This window comes from Xenopus tropicalis, chromosome 3, assembly GCF_000004195.4.
Source record: "Xenopus tropicalis strain Nigerian chromosome 3, UCB_Xtro_10.0, whole genome shotgun sequence".
Classification (NCBI taxonomy): Eukaryota; Metazoa; Chordata; class Amphibia; order Anura; family Pipidae; genus Xenopus; species Xenopus tropicalis.
This window is the reverse complement of record NC_030679.2, coordinates 142,502,922-142,530,440: the sequence shown is the minus strand read 5'-3', so window position 1 is coordinate 142,530,440 and position 27,519 is coordinate 142,502,922. Positions and strand designations below refer to the sequence as shown.

At 48.1% G+C, this 27,519-nt stretch overlaps 1 protein-coding gene across 5 annotated transcripts in view; it reads left to right on the top strand.

Annotated features, from left to right (window-relative positions):
• Positions 1–27,519, top strand: part of ache (acetylcholinesterase (Cartwright blood group)) — a 39,554-nt gene that overhangs the window by 7,125 nt on the left and 4,910 nt on the right. Inside the window, exons 1-4 of one of the 5 annotated variants that reach the window (XM_031899494.1) lie at positions 2,900–2,979; positions 20,147–21,679; positions 21,971–22,140; positions 25,464–26,738. In XM_031899494.1, coding sequence (XP_031755354.1) covers positions 20,169–21,679; positions 21,971–22,140; positions 25,464–25,555 — 1,773 coding nt within the window. In that variant the 5' untranslated portion in view covers positions 2,900–2,979; positions 20,147–20,168 and the 3' untranslated portion in view covers positions 25,556–26,738. Of the gene's footprint in view, positions 1–2,899; positions 2,980–17,543; positions 17,646–19,632; positions 19,740–20,146; positions 21,680–21,970; positions 22,141–25,463; positions 26,739–27,519 lie in introns of those variants that run through there. The other 4 variants (XM_031899492.1, XM_002940042.4, XM_004919096.4 and 1 more) reach the window with 4 other exon arrangements.

Genomic DNA, 27,519 nt, shown 5'->3' with positions numbered 1-27,519 from the left:
GCCTGTAGCTGCTAAGCAGGGGGCTGTCTCTGGGTCTCTGCTACAGGACTTGCCCCTCTGAGCTCCATCTGTAGCCGGTGAGCAGGCCTCTAACTGTGCCTATGCTCTCTGCTCCTGAGCATGTCTCTCTGGGCTCCATCTGTAAGTACTTGGCCTCTAACTGTGCCTATGCTCTCTGCTCCTGAGCATGTCTCTCTGGGCTCCATCTGTAAGTACTTGGCCTCTAACTGTGCCTATGCTCTCTGCTCCTGAGCATGTCTCTCTGGGCTCCATCTGTAAGTACTTGGCCTCTAACTGTGCCTATGCTCTCTGCTCCTGAGCATGTCTCTCTGGGCTCCATTTGTAATTACTCGGCCTCTAACTATGCCTTTGCTCTCTGCTCCTGAGCATGTCTCTCTGGGCTCCATCTGTAATTACTCGGCCTCTAACTATGCCTATGCTCTCTGCCCCTGAGCATGTCTCTCTGGGCTCCATCTGTAATTACTCGGCCTCTAACTATGCCTTTGCTCTCTGCTCCTGAGTATGTCTCTCTGGGCTCCATCTGTAAGTACTTGGCCTCTAACTATGCCAATGCTCTCTGCCCCTGAGCATGTCTCTCTGGGCTCCATCTGTAATTACTCGGCCTCTAACTATGCCTTTGCTCTCTGCTCCTGAGCATGTCTCTCTGGGCTCCATCTGTAATTACTCGGCCTCTAACTATGCCTTTGCTCTCTGCTCCTGAGCATGTCTCTCTGGGCTCCATCTGTAATTACTCGGCCTCTAACTATGCCTTTGCTCTCTGCTCCTGAGCATGTCTCTCTGGGCTCCATCTGTAATTACTTGGCCTCTAACTATCCCTATGCTCTTTGCTCCTGAGCATGTCTCTCTGGGCTCCATCTGTAATTACTCGGCCTCTAACTATCCCTATGCTCTCTGCTCCTGAGCATGTCTCTCTGGGCTCCATCTGTAATTACTCGGCCTCTAACTGTGCCTATGCTCTCTGCTCCTGAGCATGTCTCTCTGGGCTCCATCTGTAATTACTCGGCCTCTAACTATGCCTTTGCTCTCTGCTCCTGAGCATGTCTCTCTGGGCTCCATCTGTAATTACTCGGCCTCTAACTATGCCTTTGCTCTCTGCTCCTGAGCATGTCTCTCTGGGCTCCATCTGTAATTACTTGGCCTCTAACTATCCCTATGCTCTTTGCTCCTGAGCATGTCTCTCTGGGCTCCATCTGTAATTACTCGGCCTCTAACTATCCCTATGCTCTCTGCTCCTGAGCATGTCTCTCTGGGCTCCATCTGTAATTACTCGGCCTCTAACTGTGCCTATGCTCTCTGCTCCTGAGCATGTCTCTCTGGGCTCCATCTGTAATTACTTGGCCTCTAACTATCCCTATGCTCTCTGCTCCTGAGCATGTCTCTCTGGGCTCCATCTGTAATTACTTGGCCTCTAACTATCCCTATGCTCTCTGCTCCTGAGTATGTCTCTCTGGGCTCCATCTGTAAGTACGTGGCCTCTAACTATACCTATGCTCTCTGCTCCTGAGCATGTCTCTCTGGGCTCCATCTGTAATTACTTGGCCTCTAACTATCCCTATGCTCTCTGCTCCTGAGCATGTCTCTCTGGGCTCCATCTGTAATTACTTGGCCTCTAACTATCCCTATGCTCTCTGCTCCTGAGCATGTCTCTCTGGGCTCCATCTGTAATTACTTGGCCTCTAACTATCCCTATGCTCTCTGCTCCTGAGTATGTCTCTCTGGGCTCCATCTGTAAGTACGTGGCCTCTAACTATACCTATGCTCTCTGCTCCTGAGCATGTCTCTCTGGGCTCATCTGTAATTACTTGGCCTCTAACTATCCCTATGCTCTCTGCTCCTGAGCATGTCTCTCTGGGCTCCATCTGTAATTACTTGGCCTCTAACTATCCCTATGCTCTCTGTTCCTGAGCATGTCTCTCTGGGCTCCATCTGTTTGCAGATTTTTAATTACAAACTGTATAACCCCACTCAGGGATGTCAGTCTCGAAGCTCTATCTGTTTGTAACTGCTCTCTCTAGCTAGGCCTTTGGTCTCTACTACTGACCATCTCTCTGTAGCAGCTGAAAAGGGAGCTGTCTCTAGCTAGGCCCCCATTCTCAGCAACTGGCTGTCAGTCATTCTGCCTTGTAGCCAAGCAAGGAGCTGTCTCTAGCTAAGCCTGTTACTCTCGGCCACTGGGAAGCTCTCTCTGGGATTCAGCCCTATCACTGATAATCAGGGAACTTTCTCTGTTAAACCCTACACTCCTTTATCTGTCGCTGCTGATCAGGGAGTTGTCTCTCTCTGCCTGTACATTTAGCGCTCTCTGTGCATGTCTTGCTGCCAGGGAGGAAGCTGTCTCTTAACCAGCACTCTCAGCTCCCAGGTGCATGTCTCTTGCTGCTGATCAGGAAGCTGTCTCTTAACCAGCACTCTCAGCTCCCAGGTGCATGTCTCTTGCTGCTGCCTCTCAGTCTCTGCCACTATGTGCTTGTCTCTTGCTGCTGCCCATGGATCTGTCTCTTAACCAACAGTCTCTGCTACTATGTACATGTCTCTTGCTGTTTACCATGGAGCTGTCTCTCTGCACTCTCGGCTCTGCATGTGTTTGCTTGCACTCTGCTACCCAGGTTCTTGTCTCTGTCTACTGATCATGGAGCACTCTCTTAGCATTCACATGTGCATCTCTCTATCTGATTGCCATTGAGCTGTCTCTTTGCCTGCACTCTCAGCTCCCCTCATGTTTCTTGCTCTCTGATCTCTCCTTTCCCCCTTGCATGTCTCTGGCAGCCGGTAGGGAGCTGTCTCTGGTGCTGTCTCTCTCAGGCTGTGCTGCAGGGAGGGACCTAGTGAGACTGTCAGGCAGGAGGGGAGGGGGAGGAGGAGGAGGAGGGAAGAGACGGCTCAGTACAGGGGCAGAGAGCAGAGAGAGAGAGAGAAGGTGTGAGGGAGACCGAGAGACAGGATCGCAGCCTGCCCAAGGTGAGCTCCCCTCTTGGTGCCAGACTGGTGGGTGTAGCCTGGGGCACCCATGGGGGATTAGCTGCCAGTGGGGAAGGGGGCAGGCAGTGCATTGGGTGGGTGCTGGGTGTTCCCCAGGGATCTGTATGGAACTGCTATTCCCCTCCCTCCCCTGTGTATCAGTGCCACCCTGAATGGGCACAGTACCGCCCAGTGATATTCTGCCACTCACTGCCTTCTGCTTCTTATAGGGGTGCATAATGTAAGGGGGGTACAGTAACTGCCTGGTATTAATGGAAGGGGGTACAGTAACTGCCTGGTATGGAAGGATAGGGGTACAGTAACTGCCTGGTATGGAAGGATAGGGGTACAGTAACTGCCTGGTATGGAAGGATAGGGGTACAGTAACTGCCTGGTATGGAAGGATAGGGGTACAGTAACTGCCTGGTATGGAAGGATAGGGGTACAGTAACTGCCTGGTATGAATGGAAGAGGGGTACAGTAACTGCCTGGTATGGAATGATAGGGGGTACACTAACTGCCTGGTATGAATGGAAGGGGGGTACAGGAACTGCCTGGTATGAATGGAAGGGGGTACAGTAACTGTCTGGTATGGAATGATAGGGGGTACACTAACTGCCTGTTATGAATGGAAGGGGGTACAGTAACTGCCTGGTATGGAATGATAGGGGGTACACTAACTAACTGGTATGAATGGAAGGGGGGTACAGTAACTGCCTTACTTGGATGGAAGGTGGGTACAGTAACTGCCTGGCTTGGATGGAAGGGGGTACAGTAACTGCCTGGCTTGGATGGAAGGGGGTACAGTAACTGCCTGGCATGGATGTGTGGGGGTTACAGTAACTGCCTGGCATGGATGTGTGGGGGTTACAGTAACTGCCTGGCATGGATGTGTGGGGGTTACAGTAACTGCCTGGCTTGGATGGAAGGGGGTACAGTAACTGTCTGGTATGGAATGATAGGGGGTACACTAACTGCCTGGTATGAATGGAAGGGGGTACAGTAACTGCCTGGTATGGAATGATAGGGGGTACACTAACTAACTGGTATGAATGGAAGGAGGGTACAGTAACTGCCTTACTTTGATTGAAGGTGGGTTCAGTAACTGCCTGGCTTGGATGTGTGGGGGTTACAGTAACTGCCTGGCTTGGTTGGAAGGGGGGTACAGTAACTGCCTGGTATGAATGGAAGGGGGTACAGTAACTGCCTGGTATGGAATGATAGGGGGTACACTAACTGCCTGGTATGAATGGAAGGGGGGTACAGTAACTGCCTGGTATTAATGGAAGGGGGTACAGTAACTGCCTGGTATAGAATGATAGGGGGTACAGTAACTGCCTGGTATGGAATGATAGGGGGTACACTAACTGCCTGATATGAATGGAAGAGGGGTACAGTAACTGCCTCGTATGGAATGATAGGGGGTACACTAACTGCCTGATATAAATGGAAGGTGGGTACAGTAACTGCCTGGTATGGAATGATAGGGGGTACACTAACTAACTGGTATGAATGGAAGGAGGGTACAGTAACTGCCTTACTTTGATTGAAGGTGGGTTCAGTAACTGCCTGGCTTGGATGTGTGGGGGTTACAGTAACTGCCTGGCTTGGTTGGAAGGGGGGTACAGTAACTGCCTGGAAGGGTGGAGGGGGGTACAGTAACTGCCTGGCATGGATGGAAGGGGGGTACAGTAACTGTCTGGAAGGGTGAAGGGGGGTACAGTAACTGCCTGGCATGGATGGAAGGGGGCACAGTAACTGCCTGGAAGGGTGAAGGGGGGTACAGTAACTGCCTGACACAGACAAGTGGAGATTGCTGAACTACAACTCCAACACCAGAAGTCTGCCCGGGGTGTGGGAGTTGTAGTTTAACAACAAATGTTCTTCTGAAAGGAAATGGGAAAGAGAAATATGGAGTGTGAGTGCAGGAATGGAGTGTGAGTGTAGGGGGGTTTATTACATTGAAAGGAGACAGATCAGATAAAGGGGCATGAATGAGAGACAGCTGAGTGAAGGGATAAGGGGCAAATGCAGAGTGCTGGGATAATGGGCTGGAAGGGAGTGAGGGCAGGTTGGGGGAGTGAGGGCAGGTTGGGGGGATTATTGGTTGTGTTTATGGCAGAAAAGAGAGGATTTAGTAGAGGAGTACAGGAATGGGGTGTGAGTACAGGAATGGAGTGTGAGTACAGGAATGGGGTGTGAGTGCAGGAATGGGGTGTGAGGTGAGGAATGGGGTGTGAGTGCAGGAATGGGGTGTGAGTGCAGGAATGGGTGTGAGTGCAGGAATGGGGTGTGAGGTGAGGAATGGGGTGTGAGTGCAGGAATGGGGTGTGAGTGCAGGAATGGGGTGTAAGTACAGGAATGGGGTGTGAGTGCAGGCATGGGGTGTGAGTGCAGGAATGGGGTGTGAGTGCAGGAATGGGGTGTGAGTGCAGGAATAGGGTGTGAGTACAGGAATGGGGTGTGAGTGCAGGAATGGGGTGTGAGTGCAGGAATGGGGGGGTGAGTGCAGGAATGGGGGGTGAGTGCAGGAATGGGGGGGTGAGTGCAGGAATGGGGTGTGAGTACAGGAATGGGGTGTGAGTGCAGGAATGGGGGGGTGAGTGCAGGAATGGGGGGTGAGTGCAGGAATGGGGTATGAGTGCAGGAATAGGGTGTGAGTACAGGAATGGGGTGTGAGTGCAGGAATGGGGGGGTGAGTGCAGGAATGGGGGGGTGAGTGCAGGAATGGGGGGGGTGAGTGCAGGAATAGGGTGTGAGTACAGGAATGGGGTGTGAGTGCAGGAATGGGGGGGTGAGTGCAGGAATGGGGGGGTGAGTGCAGGAATGGGGGGGTGAGTGCAGGAATGGAGGGTTGACAGTCTGGCTGGTTGCAGTGAGATACAGTCAGTGGTATAACCAGAAATGACTGGGGCCCCTGTAGCGACATCACTTTAGGGCCACTGCTAAACCTATGGGATAAACATGTATAGAAACTGTATATTAGTCAGTGGCGCCCCCCATGCCTCCTGGGCCCCCGGCAGTGCCAGTATCTGCCCCCTCTATGGATGTACCCCCAGGTACAGGGCAGGGAACTATTGGGCACTTGCCGGAAATAATCCAGTGCAAATGCAGGAATGTTGGGCCGGGGGTTGTGATTGGCTGTTCCTGTGACAGGCAGCATAAGGTGTGTCGGCAGTTTGGCTGAGGCGGCAGTCAGTACAGACAATAAGGTACCGGTAGAACCAGGTCTGTGTTGCCTGCAGCAATGTCATGTAATGGGGCAGCACTGAGGGCCCCCCCCCCATTTGGCAGGATTCTTGCATCTGTGGTAACAGGAACCTGCTGTGGGACTCAATGGGTTAATGGTTCTGTTCAACTGGGACTCCCTGTCTGTTTGGGTTTGTCTGCACGGTGCTGTACAGTGTTCCTATTACATGCAATGATGGGACTGGCCGGAATGTAGGGGGCAGCTGGGGGCAAATCCCATTCCTCCTGCAGTGATGTCATCCCAGGGCAGTGATGTCATGCAGCTATTGGCCAGTGACCCAGTAACTCAAGTAGTCAAAGGGGCCCGGGGCTCTGAAGGGATTGTGGTCCCTACCCGCCTCTCAGTGCCAGTATTGTACCCCCGGGCCCCTTATCCCTACCCGCCTCTCAGTGCCAGTATTGTACCCCCAGGCCCCTTATCCCTACCCGCCTCTCAGTGCCAGTATTGTACCCGCAGGCCCCTTATCCCTACCCGCCTCTCAGTGCCAGTATTGTACCCCCGGGGCCCCTTATCCCTACCGCCTCTCAGTGCCAGTATTGTACCCCCGGGCCCCTTATCCCTACCCGCCTCTCAGTGCCAGTATTGTACCCCCGGGCCCCTTATCCCTACCCGCCTCTCAGTTGCCAGTATTGTACCCCCGGGCCCCTTATCCCTACCCGCCTCTCAGTGCCAGTATTGTACCCCCGGGCCCCTTATCCCTACCCGCCTCTCAGTGCCAGTATTGTACCCCCGGGCCCCTTATCCCTACCCGCCTCTCAGTGCCAGTATTGTACCCCCGGGCCCCTTATCCCTACCCGCCTCTCAGTGCCAGTATTGTACCCCCGGGCCCCTTATCCCTACCCGCCTCTCAGTGCCAGTATTGTACCCCCGGGCCCCTTATCCCTACCCGCCTCTCAGTGCCAGTATTGTACCCCCGGGCCCCTTATCCCTACCCGCCTCTCAGTGCCAGTATTGTACCCCCGGGCCCCTTATCCCTACCCGCCTCTCAGTGCCAGTATTGTACCCCCGGGCCCCTTATCCCTACCCGCCTCTCAGTGGCCAGTATTGTACCCCCGGGCCCCTTATCCCTACCCGCCTCTCAGTGCCAGTATTGTACCCCCGGGCCCCTTATCCCTACCCGCCTCTCAGTGCCAGTATTGTACCCCCGGGCCCCTTATCCCTACCCGCCTCTCAGTGCCAGTATTGTACCCCGGGCCCCTTATCCCTACCCGCCTCTCAGTGCCAGTATTGTACCCCCGGGCCCCTTATCCCTACCCGCCTCTCAGTGCCAGTATTGTACCCCCGGGCCCCTTATCCCTACCCGCCTCTCAGTGCCAGTATTGTACCCCGGGCCCCTATCCCTACCCGCCCCTCAGTGCCAGTATTGTACCCCCGGGCCCCTTATCCCTACCCGCCTCTCAGTGCCAGTATTGTACCCCCGGGCCCCTTATCCCTACCCGCCTCTCAGTGCCAGTATTGTACCCCCGGGCCCCTTATCCCTACCCGCCTCTCAGTGCCAGTATTGTACTCCCGGGCCCCTTATCCCTACCCGCCTCTCAGTGCCAGTGTTTCACCTTCTCTTTTACTCAGTGCCAGTCTAACAACTGTCATGCCTTTCTGTCAACTGCCACCCTATTACCATTGTGTTATCCTCAGGTGCCTCCGAGTGCTAGGCCTGTACCCCAAGGCCAATACCCCCCTCAGTCACTTCTCCTCACCTCCCTCTCTCTGGGGGTGGGGGTGCACACATGGGGGTATTCGGGCAAGTCTGTGTACTCAGCAGGGGGCAGTGAGTGGGGAAGGGGGGGAAGGAGAGAGTGTGAGAGATATATCCATTAATCCGTATGGGACCCACTCTCCTCTATCAATGATATAATATTCCCTATAAACAGGCACGTGCCCTGCTGCCAAAGCATTTCCCACAGTTCCTTGAACTTGTCATTATTTCCTGTTATTCTTTAACGAGGCTGATGTTGTTTTATTTCGTTATCTCATAAAGCGTTTGTGTGTGTGTGTGTACTTAATGAACCCCTGCCCTGGCCACTGAAATAATTAACTACATACGCCAGAAAGCACTCACATTAACTGTATAAATATTTATCTGCTCTGAGAGTAATGGCCGGGCCTGCAGGAAAGGGTTTGGGCTGATAGCCAGCAAATAGGCACGTGTAGATACATGGTGGGTGAGTAATGGGATATGTAGAGGGAGATAGATGGGAGATGAGTAGAGGGATATGTAGAGGGAGATAGATGGGAGATGAGCAGAGGGATATGTAGAGGTAGATAGATGGGAGATGAGTAAAGGGATATGTAGAGGGAGATAGATGGGAGATGGGTAGAGGGATATGTAGAGGTAGATAAATGGGAGATGAGTAGAGGGATATGTAGAGGTAGATAGATGGGAGATGAGTAGAGGGATATGTAGAGGTAGATAAATGGGAGATGAGTAGAGGGATATGTAGAGGTAGATAGATGGGAGATGAGTAGAGGGATATGTAGAGGGAGATAGATGGGAGATGAGTAAAGGGATATGTAGAGGTAGATAAATGGGAGATGAGTAGAAGGATATGTAGAGGTAGATAGATGGGAGATGAGTAGAGGGATATGTAGAGGTAGATAAATGGGAGATGAGTAGAGGGATATGTAGAGGTAGATAGATGGGAGATGAGTAGAGGGATATGTAGAGGTAGATAAATGGGAGATGAGTAGAGGGATATGTAGAGGTAGATAGATGGGAGATGAGTAGAGGGATATGTAGAGGGAGATAGATGGGAGATGAGTAGAGGGATATGTAGAGGTAGATAAATGGGAGATGAGTAGAGGGATATGTAGAGGTAGATAGATGGGAGATGAGTAGAGGGATATGTAGAGGGAGATAGATGGGAGATGGGTAGAGGGATATGTAGAGGGAGATAGATGGGAGATGAGTAGAGGGATATGTAGAGGTAGATAAATGGGAGATGAGTAGAGGGATATGTAGAGGTAGATAGATGGGAGATGGGTAGAGGGATATGTAGAGGGAGATAGATGGGAGATGAGTAGAGGGATATGTAGAGGTAGATAAATGGGAGATGAGTAGAGGGATATGTAGAGGTAGATAGATGGGAGATGAGTAGAGGGATATGTAGAGGTAGATAGATGGGAGATGGGTAGAGGGATATGTAGAGGGAGATAGATGGGAGATGAGTAGAGGGATATGTAGAGGTAGATAAATGGGAGATGGGTAGAGGGATATGTAGAGGGAGATAGATGGGAGATGAGTGGAGGGATATGTAGAGGGAGATAGATGGGAGATGAGTAGAGGGATATGTAGAGGTAGATAGATGGGAGATGGGTAGAGGGATATGTAGAGGGAGATAGATGGGAGATGAGTAGAGGGATATGTAGAGGTAGATAGATGGGAGATGGGTAGAGGGATATGTAGAGGTAGATAGATGGGAGATGGGTAGAGGGATATGTAGAGGGAGATAGATGGGAGATGAGTAGAGGGATATGTAGAGGTAGATAGATGGGAGATGGGTAGAGGGATATGTAGAGGTAGATAGATGGGAGATGAGTGGAGGGATATGTAGAGGTAGATAGATGGGAGATGAGTAGAGGGATATGTAGAGGTAGATAGATGGGAGATGAGTGGAGGGATATGTAGAGGGAGATAGATGGGAGATGAGTAGAGGGATATGTAGAGGTAGATAGATGGGAGATGGGTAGAGGGATATGTAGAGGGAGATAGATGGGAGATGAGTAGAGGGATATGTAGAGGTAGATAAATGGGAGATGAGTGGAGGGATATGTAGAGGGAGATAGATGGGAGATGAGTAGAGGGATATGTAGAGGTAGATAGATGGGAGATGAGTAGAGGGATATGTAGAGGTAGATAGATGGGAGATGAGTAGAGGGATATGTAGAGGGAGATAGATGGGAGATTGGTAGAGGGATATGTAGAGGTAGATAGATGGGAGATGGGTAGAGGGATATGTAGAGGGAGATAAATGGGAGATGGGTAGAGGGATATGTAGAGGTAGATAGATGGGAGATGGGTAGAGGGATATGTAGAGGTAGATAGATGGGAGATGGGTAGAGGGATATGTAGAGGGAGATAGATGGGAGATGGGTAGAGGGATATGTAGAGGTAGATAGATGGGAGATGAGTAAAGGGATATGTAGAGGGAGATAGATGGGAGATGAGTAAAGGGATATGTAGAGGGAGATACATGGGAGATGAGTAGAGGGATATGTAGAGGTAGATAGATGGGGGATGAGTAGAGGGATATGTAGAGGTAGATAGATGGGAGATGAGTAAAGAGATATGTAGAGGGAGATAGATGGGAGATGAGTAAAGGGATATGTAGAGGGAGATAAATGGGAGATGAGTAGAGGGATATGTAGAGGTAGATAGATGGGAGATGAGTAGAGGGATATGTAGAGGTAGATAGATGGGAGATGGGTAGAGGGATATGTAGAGGTAGAGGGAGATGAGTAAAGGGATATGTAGAGGTAGATAGATGGGAGATGAGTAAAGGGATATGTAGAGGGAGATAGATGGGAGATGAGTAAAGGGATATGTAGAGGGAGATAGATGGGAGATGAGTAGAGGGATATGTAGAGGTAGAGGGAGATGAGTAGAGGGATATGTAGTGGTAGATAGATGGGAGATGAGTAAAGGGATATGTAGAGGGAGATAGATGGGAGATGAGTAGAGGGATATGTAGAGGGAGATACATGGGAGATGGGTATAGGGATATGTAGAGGGAGATAGATGGGAGATGAGTAGAGGGATATGTAGAGAGAGATAGATGGGAGATGAGTAAAGGGATATGTAGAGGTAGATAGATGGGAGATGAGTAGAGGGATATGTAGAGGTAGATAGATGGGAGATGAGTAGATGGATATGTAGAGGGAGATAGATGGGAGATGGGTAGAGGGATATGTAGAGGGAGATAGATGGGAGATTGGTAGAGGGATATGTAGAGGTAGATAGATGGGAGATGGGTAGAGGGATATGTAGAGGGAGATAGATGGGAGATGAGTAAAGGGATATGTAGAGGTAGTTAGATGGGAGATGAGTAGAGGGATATGTAGAGGGAGATAGATGGGAGATTGGTAGAGGGATATGTAGAGGTAGATAGATGGGAGATGAGTAGAGGGATATGTAGAGGGAGATAGATGGGAGATTGGTAGAGGGATATGTAGAGGTAGATAGATGGGAGATGAGTAGAGGGATATGTAGAGGGAGATAGATGGGAGATGAGTAAAGGGATATGTAGAGGTAGATAGATGGGAGATGAGTAGAGGGATATGTAGAGGGAGATAGATGGGAGATGGGTAGAGGGATATGTAGAGGTAGATAGATGGGAGATGAGTAGAGGGATATGTAGAGGGAGATAAATTGGAGATGAGTAGAGGGATATGTAGAGGTAGATAGATGGGAGATGGGTAGAGGGATATGTAGAGGTAGATAGATGGGAGATGGGTAGAGGGATATGTAGAGGGAGATAGATGGGAGATGGGTAGAGGGATATGTAGAGGTAGATAGATGGGAGATGAGTAAAGGGATATGTAGAGGGAGATAGATGGGAGATGAGTAAAGGGATATGTAGAGGGAGATACATGGGAGATGAGTAGAGGGATATGTAGAGGTAGATAGATGGGAGATGGGTAGAGGGATATGTAGAGGTAGATAGATGGGAGATGAGTAAAGGGATATGTAGAGGGAGATAGATTGGAGATGAGTAAAGGGATATGTAGAGGGAGATACATGGGAGATGAGTAGAGGGATATGTAGAGGTAGATAGATGGGAGATGAGTAAAGGGATATGTAGAGGTAGATAGATGGGAGATGAGTAGAGGGATATGTAGAGGTAGTTAGATGGGAGATGAGTAGAGGGATATGTAGAGGTAGATAGATGGGAGATGGGTAGAGGGATATGTAGAGGGAGATAGATGGGAGATGGGTAGAGGGATATGTAGAGGTAGATAGATGGGAGATGAGTAAAGGGATATGTAGAGGGAGATAGATGGGAGATGAGTAAAGGGATATGTAGAGGGAGATACATGGGAGATGAGTAGAGGGATATGTAGAGGTAGATAGATGGGAGATGAGTAGAGGGATATGTAGAGGTAGATAGATGGGAGATGAGTAAAGAGATATGTAGAGGGAGATAGATGGGAGATGAGTAAAGGGATATGTAGAGGGAGATAAATGGGAGATGAGTAGAGGGATATGTAGAGGGAGATAGATGGGAGATGAGTAGAGGGATATGTAGAGGTAGAGGGAGATGAGTAGAGGGATATGTAGAGGTAGATAGATGGGAGATGAGTAGATGGATATGTAGAGGGAGATAGATGGGAGATGGGTAGAGGGATATGTAGAGGTAGATAAATGGGAGATGAGTAAAGGGATATGTAGAGGGAGATAGATGGGAGATGAGTAAAGGGATATGTAGAGGTAGTTAGATGGGAGATGAGTAGAGGGATATGTAGAGGGAGATAGATGGGAGATTGGTAGAGGGATATGTAGAGGTAGATAGATGGGAGATGGGTAGAGGGATATGTAGAGGGAGATAGATGGGAGATGAGTAAAGGGATATGTAGAGGTAGTTAGATGGGAGATGAGTAGAGGGATATGTAGAGGGAGATAGATGGGAGATTGGTAGAGGGATATGTAGAGGTAGATAGATGGGAGATGAGTAGAGGGATATGTAGAGGGAGATTGATGGGAGATTGGTAGAGGGATATGTAGAGGTAGATAGATGGGAGATGAGTAGAGGGATATGTAGAGGGAGATAGATGGGAGATGAGTAAAGGGATATGTAGAGGTAGATAGATGGGAGATGAGTAGAGGGATATGTAGAGGGAGATAGATGGGAGATGGGTAGAGGGATATGTAGAGGTAGATAGATGGGAGATGAGTAGAGGGATATGTAGAGGGAGATAGATTGGAGATGAGTAAAGGGATATGTAGAGGGAGATACATGGGAGATGAGTAGAGGGATATGTAGAGGTAGATAGATGGGAGATGGGTAGAGGGATATGTAGAGGTAGATAGATGGGAGATGAGTAAAGGGATATGTAGAGGGAGATAGATTGGAGATGAGTAAAGGGATATGTAGAAGGAGATACATGGGAGATGAGTAGAGGGATATGTAGAGGTAGATAGATGGGAGATGAGTAAAGGGATATGTAGAGGTAGATAGATGGGAGATGAGTAGAGGGATATGTAGAGGTAGTTAGATGGGAGATGAGTAGAGGGATATGTAGAGGTAGATAGATGGGAGATGAGTAGAGGGATATGTAGAGGGAGATAGATGGGAGATGAGTAGAGGGATATGTAGAGGTAGAGGGAGATGAGTAGAGGGATATGTAGAGGTAGATAGATGGGAGATGAGTAAAGGGATATGTAGAGGTAGATAGATGGGAGATGAGTAGAGGGATATGTAGAGGGAGATAGATGGGAGATGGGTAGAGGGATATGTAGAGGTAGATAAATGGGAGATGAGTAAAGTGATATTTAGAGGTAGATAGATGGGAGATGAGTAGAGGGATATGTAGAGGTAGTTAGATGGGAGATGAGTAGAGGGATATGTAGAGGTAGATAGATGGGAGATGAGTAGAGGGATATGTAGAGGGAGATAGATGGGAGATGGGTAGAGGGATATGTAGAGGGAGATAGATGGGAGATGGGTAGAGGGATATGTAGAGGTAGATAGATGGGAGATGAGTAGAGGGATATGTAGAGGGAGATAGATGGGAGATGAGTAGAGGGATATGTAGAGGGAGATACATGGGAGATGGGTAGAGGGATATGTAGAGGGAGATAGATGGGAGATGGGTAGAGGGATATGTAGAGGTAGATAGATGGGAGATGAGTAGAGGGATATGTAGAGGTAGATGGATGGGAGATGAGTAGAGGAATATGTAGAGGGAGATAGATGGCAGATGGGTAGAGGGATATGTAGAGGGAGATAGATGGGAGATGAGTAGAGGAATATGTAGAGGTAGATGGATGGGAGGTGAGTAGAGGGATATGTAGAGGTAGATGGATGGGAGATGAGTAGAGGGATATGTAGAGGGAGATAGATGGGAGATGGGTAGAGGGATATGTAGAGGTAGATAGATGGGAGATGGGTAGAGGGATATGTAGAGGGAGATAGATGGGAGATGAGTAGAGGGATATGTAGAGGGAGATAGATGGGAGATGAGTAGAGGGATATGTAGAGGTAGATGGATGGGAGATGAGTAGAGGGATATGTAGAGGGAGATAGATGGGAGATGGGTAGAGGGATATGTAGAGGGAGATAGATGGGAGATGAGTAGAGGAATATGTAGAGGTAGATGGATGGGAGGTGAGTAGAGGGATATGTAGAGGTAGATGGATGGGAGATGGGTAGAGGGATATGTAGAGGGAGATAGATGGGAGATGAGTAGAGGGATATGTAGAGGGAGATAGATGGGAGATGGGTAGAGGGATATGTAGAGGTAGATAGATGGGAGATGGGTAGAGGGATATGTAGAGGTAGATAGATGGGAGATGGGTAGAGGGATATGTAGAGGTAGATAGATGGGAGATGGGTAGAGGGATATGTAGAGGGAGATAGATGGGAGATGGGTAGAGGGATATGTAGAGGGAGATAGATGGGAGATGGGTAGAGGGATATGTAGAGGTAGATAGATGGGAGATGGGTAGAGGGATATGTAGAGGTAGATAGATGGGAGATGGGTAGAGGGATATGTAGAGGTAGATAAATGGGAGATGGGTAGAGGGATATGTAGAGGTAGATAGATGGGAGATGGGTAGAGGGATATGTAGAGGTAGATAGATGGGAGATGGGTAGAGGGATATGTAGAGGGAGATAGATGGGAGATGAGTAGAGGGATATGTAGAGGTAGATAAATGGGAGATGGGTAGAGGGATATGTAGAGGTAGATAAATGGGAGATGAGTAGAGGGATATGTAGAGGTAGATAGATGGGAGATGGGTAGAGGATATGTAGAGGTAGATAAATGGGAGATGGGTAGAGGGATATGTAGAGGTAGTTAGATGGGAGATGGGTAGAGGGATATGTAGAGGTAGATAGATGGGAGATGGGTAGAGGGATATGTAGAGGGAGATAGATGGGAGATGGGTAGAGGGATATGTAGAGGTAGATAAATGGGAGATGAGTAAAGGGATATTTAGAGGTAGATAGATGGGAGATGAGTAGAGGGATATGTAGAGGTAGTTAGATGGGAGATGAGTAGAGGGATATGTAGAGGGAGATAGATGGGAGATGGGTAGAGGGATATGTAGAGGTAGATAGATGGGAGATGAGTAGAGGGATATGTAGAGGGAGATAGATGGGAGATGAGTAGAGGGATATGTAGAGGTAGATAGATGGGAGATGAGTAGAGGGATATGTAGAGGGAGATAGATGGGAGATGAGTAGAGGGATATGTAGAGGGAGATAGATGGGAGATGGGTAGAGGGATATTTAGAGGTAGATAGATGGGAGATGAGTAGAGGGATATGTAGAGGGAGATAGATGGGAGATGAGTAGAGGGATATGTAGAGGTAGAGGGAGATGAGTAGAGGGATATGTAGAGGGAGATAGATGGGAGATGAGTAGAGGGATATGTAGAGGTAGAGGGAGATGAGTAGAGGGATATGTAGAGGGAGATAGATGGGAGATGAGTAGAGGGATATGTAGAGGGAGATAGATGGGAGATGAGTAGAGGGATATGTAGAGGTAGATAGATGGGAGATGGGTAGAGGGATATGTAGAGGGAGATAGATGGGAGATGAGTAGAGGGATATGTAGAGGGAGATAGATGGGAGATGAGTAAAGGGATATGTAGAGGTAGATAGATGGGAGATGAGTAGAGGGATATGTAGAGGGAGATAGATGGGAGATGAGTAGAGGGATATGTAGAGGTAGATGGATGGGAGATGAGTAGAGGGATATGTAGAGGTAGATAGATGGGAGATGGGTAGAGGGATATGTAGAGGGAGATAGATGGGAGATGAGTAGAGGGATATGTAGAGGGAGATAGATGGGAGATGAGTAAAGGGATATGTAGAGGTAGATAGATGGGAGATGAGTAGAGGGATATGTAGAGGGAGATAGATGGGAGGTGAGTAGAGGGATATGTAGAGGTAGATGGATGGGAGATGAGTAGAGGGATATGTAGAGGGAGATAGATGGGAGATGGGTAGAGGGATATGTAGAGGGAGATAGATGGGAGATGAGTAAAGGGATATGTAGAGGTAGATAGATGGGAGATGAGTAGAGGGATATGTAGAGGGAGATAGATGGGAGATGGGTAGAGGGATATGTAGAGGTAGATAGATGGGAGATGGGTAGAGGGATATGTAGAGGGAGATAGATGGGAGATGAGTAAAGGGATATGTAGAGGTAGATAGATGGGAGATGAGTAAAGGGATATGTAGAGGTAGAGGGAGATGAGTAGAGGGATATGTAGAGGGAGATAGATGGGAGATGAGTAGAGGGATATGTAGAGGTAGATGGATGGGAGATGAGTAGAGGGATATGTAGAGGGAGATAGATGGGAGATGGGTAGAGGGATATGTAGAGGTAGATGGATGGGAGATGAGTAGAGGGATATGTAGAGGGAGATAGATGGGAGATGGGTAGAGGGATATGTAGAGGTAGATGGATGGGAGATGAGTAGAGGGATATGTAGAGGGAGATAGATGGGAGATGGGTAGAGGGATATGTAGAGGTAGATAGATGGGAGATGGGTAGAGGGATATGTAGAGGTAGATAGATGGGAGATGAGTAGAGGGATATGTAGAGGTAGATGGATGGGAGATGGGTAGAGGGATATGTAGAGGTAGATAGATGGGAGATGGGTAGAGGGATATGTAGAGGTAGATAGATGGGAGATGGGTAGAGGGATATGTAGAGGTAGATAGATGGGAGATGAGTAGAGGGATATGTAGAGGTAGATGGATGGGAGATGGGTAGAGGGATATGTAGAGGTAGATAGATGGGAGATGGGTAGAGGGATATGTAGAGGTAGATAGATGGGAGATGGGTAGAGGGATATGTAGAGGTAGATAGATGGGAGATGAGTAGAGGGATATGTAGAGGTAGATGGATGGGAGATGGGTAGAGGGATATGTAGAGGTAGATGGATGGGAGATGGGTAGAGGGATATGTAGAGGTAGATACATATGCCCACTCTCACAGGTCTGTACCCAGTCAGGCACATATCCCTGTGTAAGTGTAAATCTGTAGCTGAAATGCTATATGTGAGCCTGACAGAAATAGAGAGAGACAGCTGCAGGAAGTGTCTCCCCCCACAGACCGCCCCCCCCCCCCCCCCGTGCCTCTCCCCGGTTCAAACTGTCAGCATAAAACTCTGAGCCAGAATAACCTGGGCAGCGCCCAAATACAGCCAGAACTTCCACCCTGCTGGGGGGCTTCCAACTGCCCTCTGTGTAAGTATGGGGGTCTGGGGCAGGAGGGCACCCTGGGGTTGTGTTTTGATTTATCTTTGTATAGAAACTTTGGGTTCAGAATGAGAAGATTTAGTTCTCTCGCCCTAATGAGTTGTGGAACTAATAAGAATTCCTGGATTATCTGAGGATGAGCTACAGGTCAGAGCCGGAGGGATCCATGTTTATCATTATTTACAAGCATTTGCAAAGCCAGAAGTCTGACCCCCAAGCTGCTCGTACGTATCTCTCCTCAGTGCAGTTCTGTGGTCCATGGGTCAAAACATTAGGTTTTATTTGAGACAAATAAAACAAAATGGTTGTCACATGACTTGTAGGGTTCAGTTTTGGTTTGGTTTAATAGCTAGGAGTTGGCAAAATCCTTTAGGCGTATACATATTTTGTATTTTATATCCATGGGGCGGCCATGATTGCTCTGACCTCATCCCGTGAACCCCCCCAACGTCCAGGTTATCAGAAAGAACGCTAGATAGAGAGTCATTTTTATGACTTCTCCTCTACATTGAGATGATGGGTTCCTCGTGGATGAAGAGTAGTAGCATGTCCGGTACCAGAGGAGCAATAGAAATAGAGGGCCTTGGTGGAGAATAAAGGTGCCCATACACGGGCCGATTCTAGCTGCCGATATAGGTCCCTTAAGGCTGCCATACACGTTGAGATACGCTCGCTTGGCGAGATCACCAAGCGAGCAGACCTTCATCCCCACCTACAGGTGGGTAGAAAAAAAAATAATAATGGGTAGAAAAAAAAAATAATTCGATTGTTTGGCCCTGGGGCCAAACGAACAAATTATATTGGCATAAATTGGGCAGTCGGTTCGGGGACCGCATGAACGAGCCGATGTGGTCCCCGATCCAACTGAATTTTCTAACCTGCCCGATCGAGATCTGGCCAATTTCAGGCCAGATATCGGTCAGGCAGGCCCCTCGTTTCTTCCCCTACACAGCCCGATAAGCTGCTGAATCGGTCCAAGGGGCCCATATCAGCAGCTACTATCGGCCCGTGTATGGGCAGAAACGAGGGGCCTGCCCAACCAATATCTGGCCTGAAATCGGACAGATATCGATCGGGCAGGTTAAAAAATCTAGTCAGATCGGGGACCACATCAGCTCGTTGATGCAGTCCCTGAACTGTCTTTGTCTATACCCGTCATTATAATTAGCCTGGATTCTCCCGTAGGTGGGGATATCGGGAGAAGATCCGCTCACTTGGCGACATTGCCAAGCAAGAGGATCTGAAGGTATATGGCCACCTTAAGATCTGGTGGAACTTGGGGCAGCCTGAAAGAATCAGGAGCACTGGAGTTGGCCTCTTTGACATTGGGTTTGTGCCACCCATCACTGATGTTGATGGAGATCTTTGGAGACCATGACTTTTGGTCATGGAAAAGTATCTTCCAGCCAGACATTTTCTGTTCTCAGCTAGGCGGAGGGGCTTTGTGATCATTTCTCCGTCCTAAATACTAAATTTCCCAGCTTGTTGAGGTGATGTGGTCTTCTTCTCCCATCACAAATGTGGCATGGAGCGGAGCACCAAGCTGGGAAGGATAATGGTTTTATTCTCTGGTCAGAAAGCTGGTCCTCTTGGCCTTGTGTCTACCTGAGATACAGTCCCTGCAATCAAAACCCCCTCCATGTGTGATATGTAGGGATATCTGGTCTATTGAGTCATGGAGCACCAACAGTCGTTACGATTTCATTCTTATGACCTGGTTATCACAATCTGCATACACTATAAACCTGAGGAGGTTTGACAACACGTGGGGAATCTGCTGGACATTGATAAAATAACCCCCGCGCTTGCAGTTGTTCTGTAAATGAAGATAAGGGAGGCCCTCACAGCCTCCTCCCTTTACACTCCTCTCTCTTGCGAGGTCACAGCTGTTATCTCCCTGCTGGTTACTGGGGGACATATAGGGAGCAAAGCCAAAAGGGAAGGAGAATTCTCTCTGCAGGAGAAACCGGCTAAAAGAGGAAAGGGTGGGGTAGATGCCTTTGAGGTGGGGTACAAAAGTGGGGCAGCACTCATAGCTATCACATTTAGCTCGTCCTGGTAGATAGAGGTCCTCTTCTGCAGGTCTGTACATGTCTGTCTGTCTGTTCTCTTGTAGATATGTAGGGTTTGCACATTCTCTGCCTGCGAGCCCGTGCCGCAACCTGAACCTGTTTGCCGGCTTTATGGGACCCTGGTGGTTCTTCTGTCTCCGTTGCTTTCACATAAACACTCTGTGCCTCGGCCATGTTCCCTTTCTGTCATACACCTGTCACTGCCATGTTCCCATGTCTTTATGCCACATTCTTTCCACTCTCGCTCAGTCCAAATATGTTCATCTCTCTCTCTTTTTCTCTCTCTCCTTGCTCCTTTATATGTCTGGTTACACCTTCCTGTCAGTTCCCATTTGTTTGGAGTATCTGCCTTCTCTTCTACCATTTATATTCCTGATAAATCCTTATGATATTCCTTATATCTCTCTGCCTCCCTAGGTAATCCCACAGAGGAGCGGCCATGGCACTTGTACCCATTGCTCAGCTGTGCCTCTGCACACTCTCGCTCCTCCTGGTTCCTGCGCTCACACAGAGCGATGGCGGTCTCCTGGTCAGCACTCGTTCAGGGAAAGTGCGTGGCCTGAGGCAACCTGTCCTTTCTACCCATGTAAGTGCCTTCCTGGGCATTCCCTTTGCCGAACCACCGGTGGACAAAATGCGCTTCCGACGTTCGGAGCCCAAGAAACCATGGACAGATGTTTGGGACGCGACGGCCTACCCTAATGCCTGCTATCAATATTTTGATACTTTGTATCCTGGTTTCCCTGGCATGGAAATGTGGAATCCCAACCGGCCAATGAGCGAAGATTGCCTGTATCTTAACATCTGGGTCCCCCACCCACGTCCCTCCAATGCTACCGTTATGGTATGGATATATGGTGGAGGTTTCTACAGTGGGTCCTCTTCTCTCGACGTTTATGATGGACGCTACCTGTGCCATGCTGAGAATGTCATTGTGGTCTCCATGAATTACCGCGTTGGAGCTTTTGGTTTTTTGACCCTGACACCGGGTAGTGTAGATGCCCCTGGCAACGTTGGCTTGTTTGATCAGCGTCTTGCTCTCCAGTGGGTTCAGGACAATATCGCCTTCTTTGGTGGAGATCCCAGGACCGTCACAATTTTTGGGGAAAGTGCCGGAGCTGTCTCCGTGGGTATGCACGTCCTTTCCCCTGGAAGCCACCATCTCTTCTCCAAGGCTGCCTTGCAAAGTGGCTCACCCAACACGCCCTGGGCTACAATCACCCCACAAGAAGCTAGGCGCCGCACAGAGCTCCTGGGAAAGTTTTTGGATTGCAGAATGGGAAATGATACAGAGTTACTGAACTGTCTAAGAGTCAAGCAACCGCAGGAATTAATTGACCATGAATTCTCTGTACTTCCAGCCCCCAGTGTCTTTCGTTTTGCCTTCGTACCGGTGCCAGACGCAGACTTTTTCCCAGAGCCTCCTGAGATCTTGATGAATATGGGCAGATTTAAGCCTTGCCCCTTGATAATGGGAGTCAACCAGAATGAAGGATCGTACTTTCTGTTGTATGGGGCCCCTGGCTTTAGCAAGAACAACGAGAGCCTCATCACTCGAGAAGAGTTCCTCGGTGGGGTCAAGATGAGTGTTCCACAAGCCAACGACATTGCCCTGGAGGCGGTAGTGATGCAGTACACAGACTGGGCAGATGAACATGCTGGGGTCAAGAACAGAGAGGCCATGGACCAGCTGGTGGGAGACCATAATGTCATTTGCCCCCTCACTTATTTTGCCGGGAAGGTTGCTGAGACCGGAAACCGGGTGTATACTTATTTCTTTGACCACCGGGCGTCCAACCTGGCTTGGCCGCAGTGGATGGGGGTCCCACATGGATACGAAATTGAATTTGTCTTCGGCCTTCCCCTGGATGCAAATTTGAACTACACCCCCCAGGAAGAAGCTCTGAGCCGCAGGATGATGAGATACTGGGCTAACTTTGCACGGACTGGGTAAGGCACTGGAGGTAAATTGGAAATTGTTTGGGCACTGTGAGAGTTAGACATTAAAGATGGTTTTTTATAATACTTACCTATTTGTAAGGGTAAGTGCAACCCTAGCAGCCAATAAGGGGATAAGTTCACCTTTACATTAGCAAAGTATCTCAGAATACCACATCCTACAAAAGAGAACATCGTACGATGCCCTTTAGATATGAATGTATTTATCTTTACGAGCTCCTATAGTAATTTCTCCTGATGAAGTCTCGGTGGGATGGTCTCATGCTTTTTCTTTCCTTTCAGTGACCCAAACGAGGGCAACGACGCCCACCAACCGCGCTGGCCCTTGTACACGGCCTCTGAGCAGAGGTATATGGCCCTCAATAACAAGCCATACCAGGAGCTGCAGGGCATCCGAGTCCAAACGTGTATGTTCTGGAACCGCTTCTTGCCTAAACTGCTCAACATCACAGGTATCAGAAAGTTTTGTCTCAATTATGCCCCTCGAATTCTTGTCTCCCACTCTATGCATGGTCTTCAGCTCTAGTTCTGCCCAGTAGACTTCCAATTTCCTTGAGTTGCTAGTGGTAGGTGGGGTTAGGCCAGTCAAGAATGCCAACTCCAGCATTCAACCGTGATCCACATCTCATATAATGGGAATTGGCTGCAACTTTGGCCCCTGGTTGTTTCTGAGAGGCCAACAGTGGTCAAAATGCCTAAGCCATGAACCCCAAGCCCTTAGCATTAATGAACTTGTAACCATAGAATTTTTTGTTTCTAACCTTGTCATTACTAAGGGTTGTTACTAAGACACATGGAGCCACTTAGTAGCAGCTACTTGTCACAGCTACTAAACGCCATAAAATCCCCTGCCATAGACAATACTGAGAATTGCCTCTGCTAAACACACATAGAGACAATTATCAGTAAATGATCAGCATTGTCTATTTTAGTAGCTGAGAGAAGTAACTGCTACTAGTAGCTCCTTGTGTAGACCCTGGGCTACTAGTAGCAGCTACTTTTTGATGGCTACTAAACTCCAGACAATCCCCTGCCATAGACAATACTGGGAATTTCCTCTGCTAAAACAAACGTAGAGACAATTATCAGTAAATGAGCAACATTGTCTATTTTAGTAGCTGAGAGAAGTAACTGCTACTAGTAGCTCCTTGTGTAGACCCTGGGCTACTAGTAGCAGCTACTTGTCACGGCTACTAAATGCCAGAAAATCCCCTGCCATAGACAATACTGAGAATTGCCTCTGCTAAAACACACGTAGAGACAATTATCAGTAAACGATCAGAGTTGTCTATTTTAGTAGCAACGACAAGTAACTGCTACTAGTAGCTCCTTGTGTAGACCCTGAGCTACATGTAGCAGCTTTTTGATGGCTGCTAAACTCCAGAAAATCCCCTGCCATAGACAATACTGAGAATTGCCCCTGCTAAAACTCACTTAGGGACAATTATCAGTAAATGATCAGCATTGTCTGTTTTAGTAGCCACAAGAAGTAACTGCTACTAGCAGCTCCTTGTGTAGACCCTGAGCTACTAGTAGCAGCTACTTGTCATGGCTACTAAACTCCAGAAAATCCCCTGCCATAGACAATACTGAGAATTGCCCCTGCTAAAACTCACTTAGGGACAATTATCAGTAAATGATCAGCATTGTCTGTTTTAGTAGCCACAAGAAGTAACTGCTACTAGCAGCTCCTTGTGTAGACCCTGAGCTACTAGTAGCAGCTACTTGTCATGGCTACTAAACTCCAGAAAATCCCCTGCCATAGACAATACTGAGAATTGCCTCTGCTAAACACACATAGAGACAAATGATCAGCATTGTCTGTTTCTGTAGCCATCACAAGTAGCTGCTACTAGTCGCTCCGTGTGTCTTCATCCTAAGCCTTTGTGCTCTATTGTTGGTTTGTATCTGTTTCTATAGCTTGATAACTAATCACCATGGATATCCAACTTAACCCCTAAAAACCTAACGCTTAACCTCACCTCTCAACTTCAGTAGGACAGGATCCCAACGTGTGATTAAATCTATTAATATGATATTAACTTTACTTACTATATATTCTTACCTCTTCCACCTTTTTCTCTGCCTTTCACCTTACTGAGCAATATCTGTGCCCTATCCTGTCCTTCCTTATATTTTGGTAAACAGTTGCTCCGCCCCCTCGCAGGATCGGACTGGGCCGGTGGGACACCTGTTGGTCCCTGGCCCTCGTGGGTTGGCCAGCCCAGACCCAATCTCTGCGCTGCTAAGGGGGTGTTGGGGCCCCTGGGGTATCATGGGCCCTGACTCTATAAATACAGATAAATAATAGTCATTAAAAATATATATCAAATATTGATACCTACAAAAATAATAACTACTAAATAAATATGACACTTTTCTGAGTATTTTATGACATTATATAACATGGGCAATATTTGGATCCAGGACCTGTAAGCGATAACTGCACTGGGTTATATATAATATATAATATAATGAAATAAATATATATTGTATAATTAACATGATTAAAAACATGATAAAAAAAAGATAAAAAAAAACATTATAAAAAAAAATTATATAATAAGTATAATCAATTTTTTTTGTATCCGGGGTCGGACTGGAAACAGGGAAAAAACGGGTGGGCCCTGGCGGCCCCCCGGCTGATGGTGTTCCTCCCTTGACGTGTTAAACTTATGTGCACTCAGGGGAGGATATTGGCCAGGGGACCCTGTGGTGGGTTAGGGAGGTTAAGGGGGGGGTAAGGGAGGCTCAGCAGGGGATTAGGGGGTGTGGGGACGTGGCCGGACGGAAGAAAAAACAAACGAAACAACAAGAAAATTCACAAAACGGCGAAAAATCTGCAAAACGCGTTGGTCGTGTGACTTTTTTGTAGCACCTGTCTTTTTTTTTGTTGCGATTGCGGCGAAAAAAGGCGCACTCACAACAAAAAAGATGTGTGCGACAAAAAAATCATGCAACAAACGCGTTTCGCATTTTTCATAAATTTTCCAGACCCGACCCTTGCCAGCGATCCCCGCGCTGACGGTGTTCCTCCCTTGACGCGTTAAACTTATGCAAACTCAGGGGAGGATATTGGGCGGGGGACCCTGTGGGGGGGTTAGGGAGGCTCAGCGGGAAGTTAGGGGGTGCGGGGGACGCGGCTGGGCGGGGTCACCTGCAGGGCCCATGGGGCTTTTGAATTTTTTTATCTGTCCCCTTTCACCTCACAGAAAAATGAGCAAAACAACAATAAAATTCACGAATCTGCGAAACGCGTTGGTCGTGTGACTTTTTTGTCACACGTGTCTTTTTTTTTGTTGCGATTGCGGTGCAGTCACGACATATAAAATATGTGTGCAACAAAAAAGTCTTACAACAAACGCGTTTTGCATTTTTCATGAATTTTCCTGTAGTTTTGCACGTTTTTCTGTGAAGCGAAATGCGGCGAATTTGACTTTTTTTTGTGAATTTTCGCTAAAGTTTTGCAAAACAATGGTGAAATATGGAAATGTGGTGCCAATCCGTGCCCGGCAAGTACCAAAGCCCGTACTGCGGTTATTCTGACTGCCCTCGGCTCGTACAAATGTCCTTGTTTGGTTTATTCATTTACTTACGCTAACTGCCCCGGGTTAGTAAGTACAAGCCCCTGCCTGTTGCCTTGGCTTTCATCACTCACAGCTCTGCCACTGTTGCTACATAACTCCCTTTCGGGGGGGGGGGGTTGCTATAACCCTCGTTAGAAGTAATGGTTTAATTTCTGCCCTTCTCTGACATGTGACTTTCTCCCTTGTAGTGACCAGAGGGCCCTGCTCGAATTGCTCCCGAATCAGCCCCCTCCTGGCTTTGCCCCTACTGGGGGTGTTATTAGCCCAGTACAAAATGTAACACTGCCATCTTGTCTGGATTACCGCAAAGCAGCTTCTTTAACTGCCATAAAGGAACATCACCAAACAAAAACACCTGGGTGTATATTCAGTATACAGAGCTCTGCGTCCTTCCTGCTCCTCGCGTGGGCCGGTGGGGCGGGGCTTGTGCCCAACCAATGGTCACGCAGAGGGCTAGCCTTTTGCATTGACCCCCACAGACAGTGTAAAGCATTGCGGCCATTGAAAATTAACCGCGTAGGAGCAGGAAGTAGAGAGAATCAGAGCTCTGTACCTGGGTAAGTACTGGGGGGAGACCGGATTCGCTCACCCCTGGGGAGGTTCCTAGTGGGCTAATCCAAACTGTTTATGTTACATAGACTTTTCTTCATGTAAGAGTCATAAGGCTCATAAGTCATAAGCAGGAGTTGCACCCATTTGTATATCATTTCAGCACATGGGGCACTGTTTCATGGTCACAGAACCCCTCAGTGGCTGCTAATATCCTTATCATTTACAGTAGGGGGTACAGTGGAGTCTGTGAGAGATGGCCTTCCTGGATAAATGGTTTCCAGATAATGGATCAAGCTTCCATTATGTGCGGACTTCTCAAGCCAAGGGATTCCCTCCCATACGATTAGGCTACTAAGCAATCCCGAAGGTAGACTAGGTGGCCAAATGTAGGCACCTACCAGTCCAACGTCCCATTCCAAAACCAAGGGGATTAATAATAAACTGGTTTCTCTTTCTGGGAAGGTTCCCACATTTCTGGTTGGATTTGCTTCCATAAATAGGTGAGATGTTGGGGTTCTGGCCTGACTCTCAGCCAAGGTTCATCCCATGGGGGTTCAGTTGGGTGGAGATCAGAGCAACGTTCAGGTTCTTCCTCTCCCATCTATACAAACCCATTATGTACAGACCTGGCATTGCTCCCGGGGCCTTATTGTGCTCAGACCTTCCTCAAAATGTTCCACAAAGTCGGAATTATGGAATTGTCCGGATTCTCGATGGTGTTGGCCATGATGGCTGTGCCTTCAGCAGTTCCACTAACTGAACCCGATGTTCCTCCCACCATGTTACTATTCTGAATGTTACCCATGAATCACTCTCTCCTGATTTGCTACTCTCTCCAATCATTCTGCATGTTCTGTTATCACATGACCTACCATTCATTCTCACCAATAAACATTTGTGTTTTCATCTAACCCTTTGGTTTATTTCCTGGTGTTATTCATCTCCATTCTCCATCATTTCCAGTTATTATTCTTTAGCCTACCTGCCATCTGTTCTGTCACCACTGGGGCTGGATTTATTGGAAAGTGGGTGGGATTGGCGCAAATTTGGGAGGAGTCAATGATGTCCCACCTCCTCTCTGGGAACTGGGCGGGGTTAGGGAGCACGTGGGTGGAGTTAGGACAGATTGGCGCTGGATTTTTCCTTGGAATGTTCCATTGGGAATGATGGCAGGTACGCCCCCCGCTCTCTCACGTACTTTCTTCTCTTCCTTTCCACACTGATGGCTCTCGTTGGTGACATTAATATTTCACACCTTCTATAGGGTTTCTCTTCTGTTGGGAAATGATCTCCAAATATTGATGTATCGGTTACCACTCCAATTAATTAGCTCACAGCTAATTTAGCTCAGCCCATTTATGAGGGTAATGGTACTTTACTGGGCAATAAACTGAATTACCTGTATGTACCTTCCCCTAACCCGGTGCCTCCTACAATCTCTTCCTTCTTCTTCTTCTTCTAAATAATATCTTTGTTGTGCATTAAACCACATTGATATGCCAGACTCCACCTTTCTAAGCCACTCCCCCTGCCAACACCAGCTCTTTGTTTCTTACTGGATCATTTAGGCATGTGTCTCCATAAGTCACATGACTTATTCTTTTCCTTTTTTCTGCTCGTTCTCTCTCTGCTCCCACAAACCCTCTCGTTCTCTTTCACTTTATGTCTCTTTTGACTGTTTCTTTTTGCTCT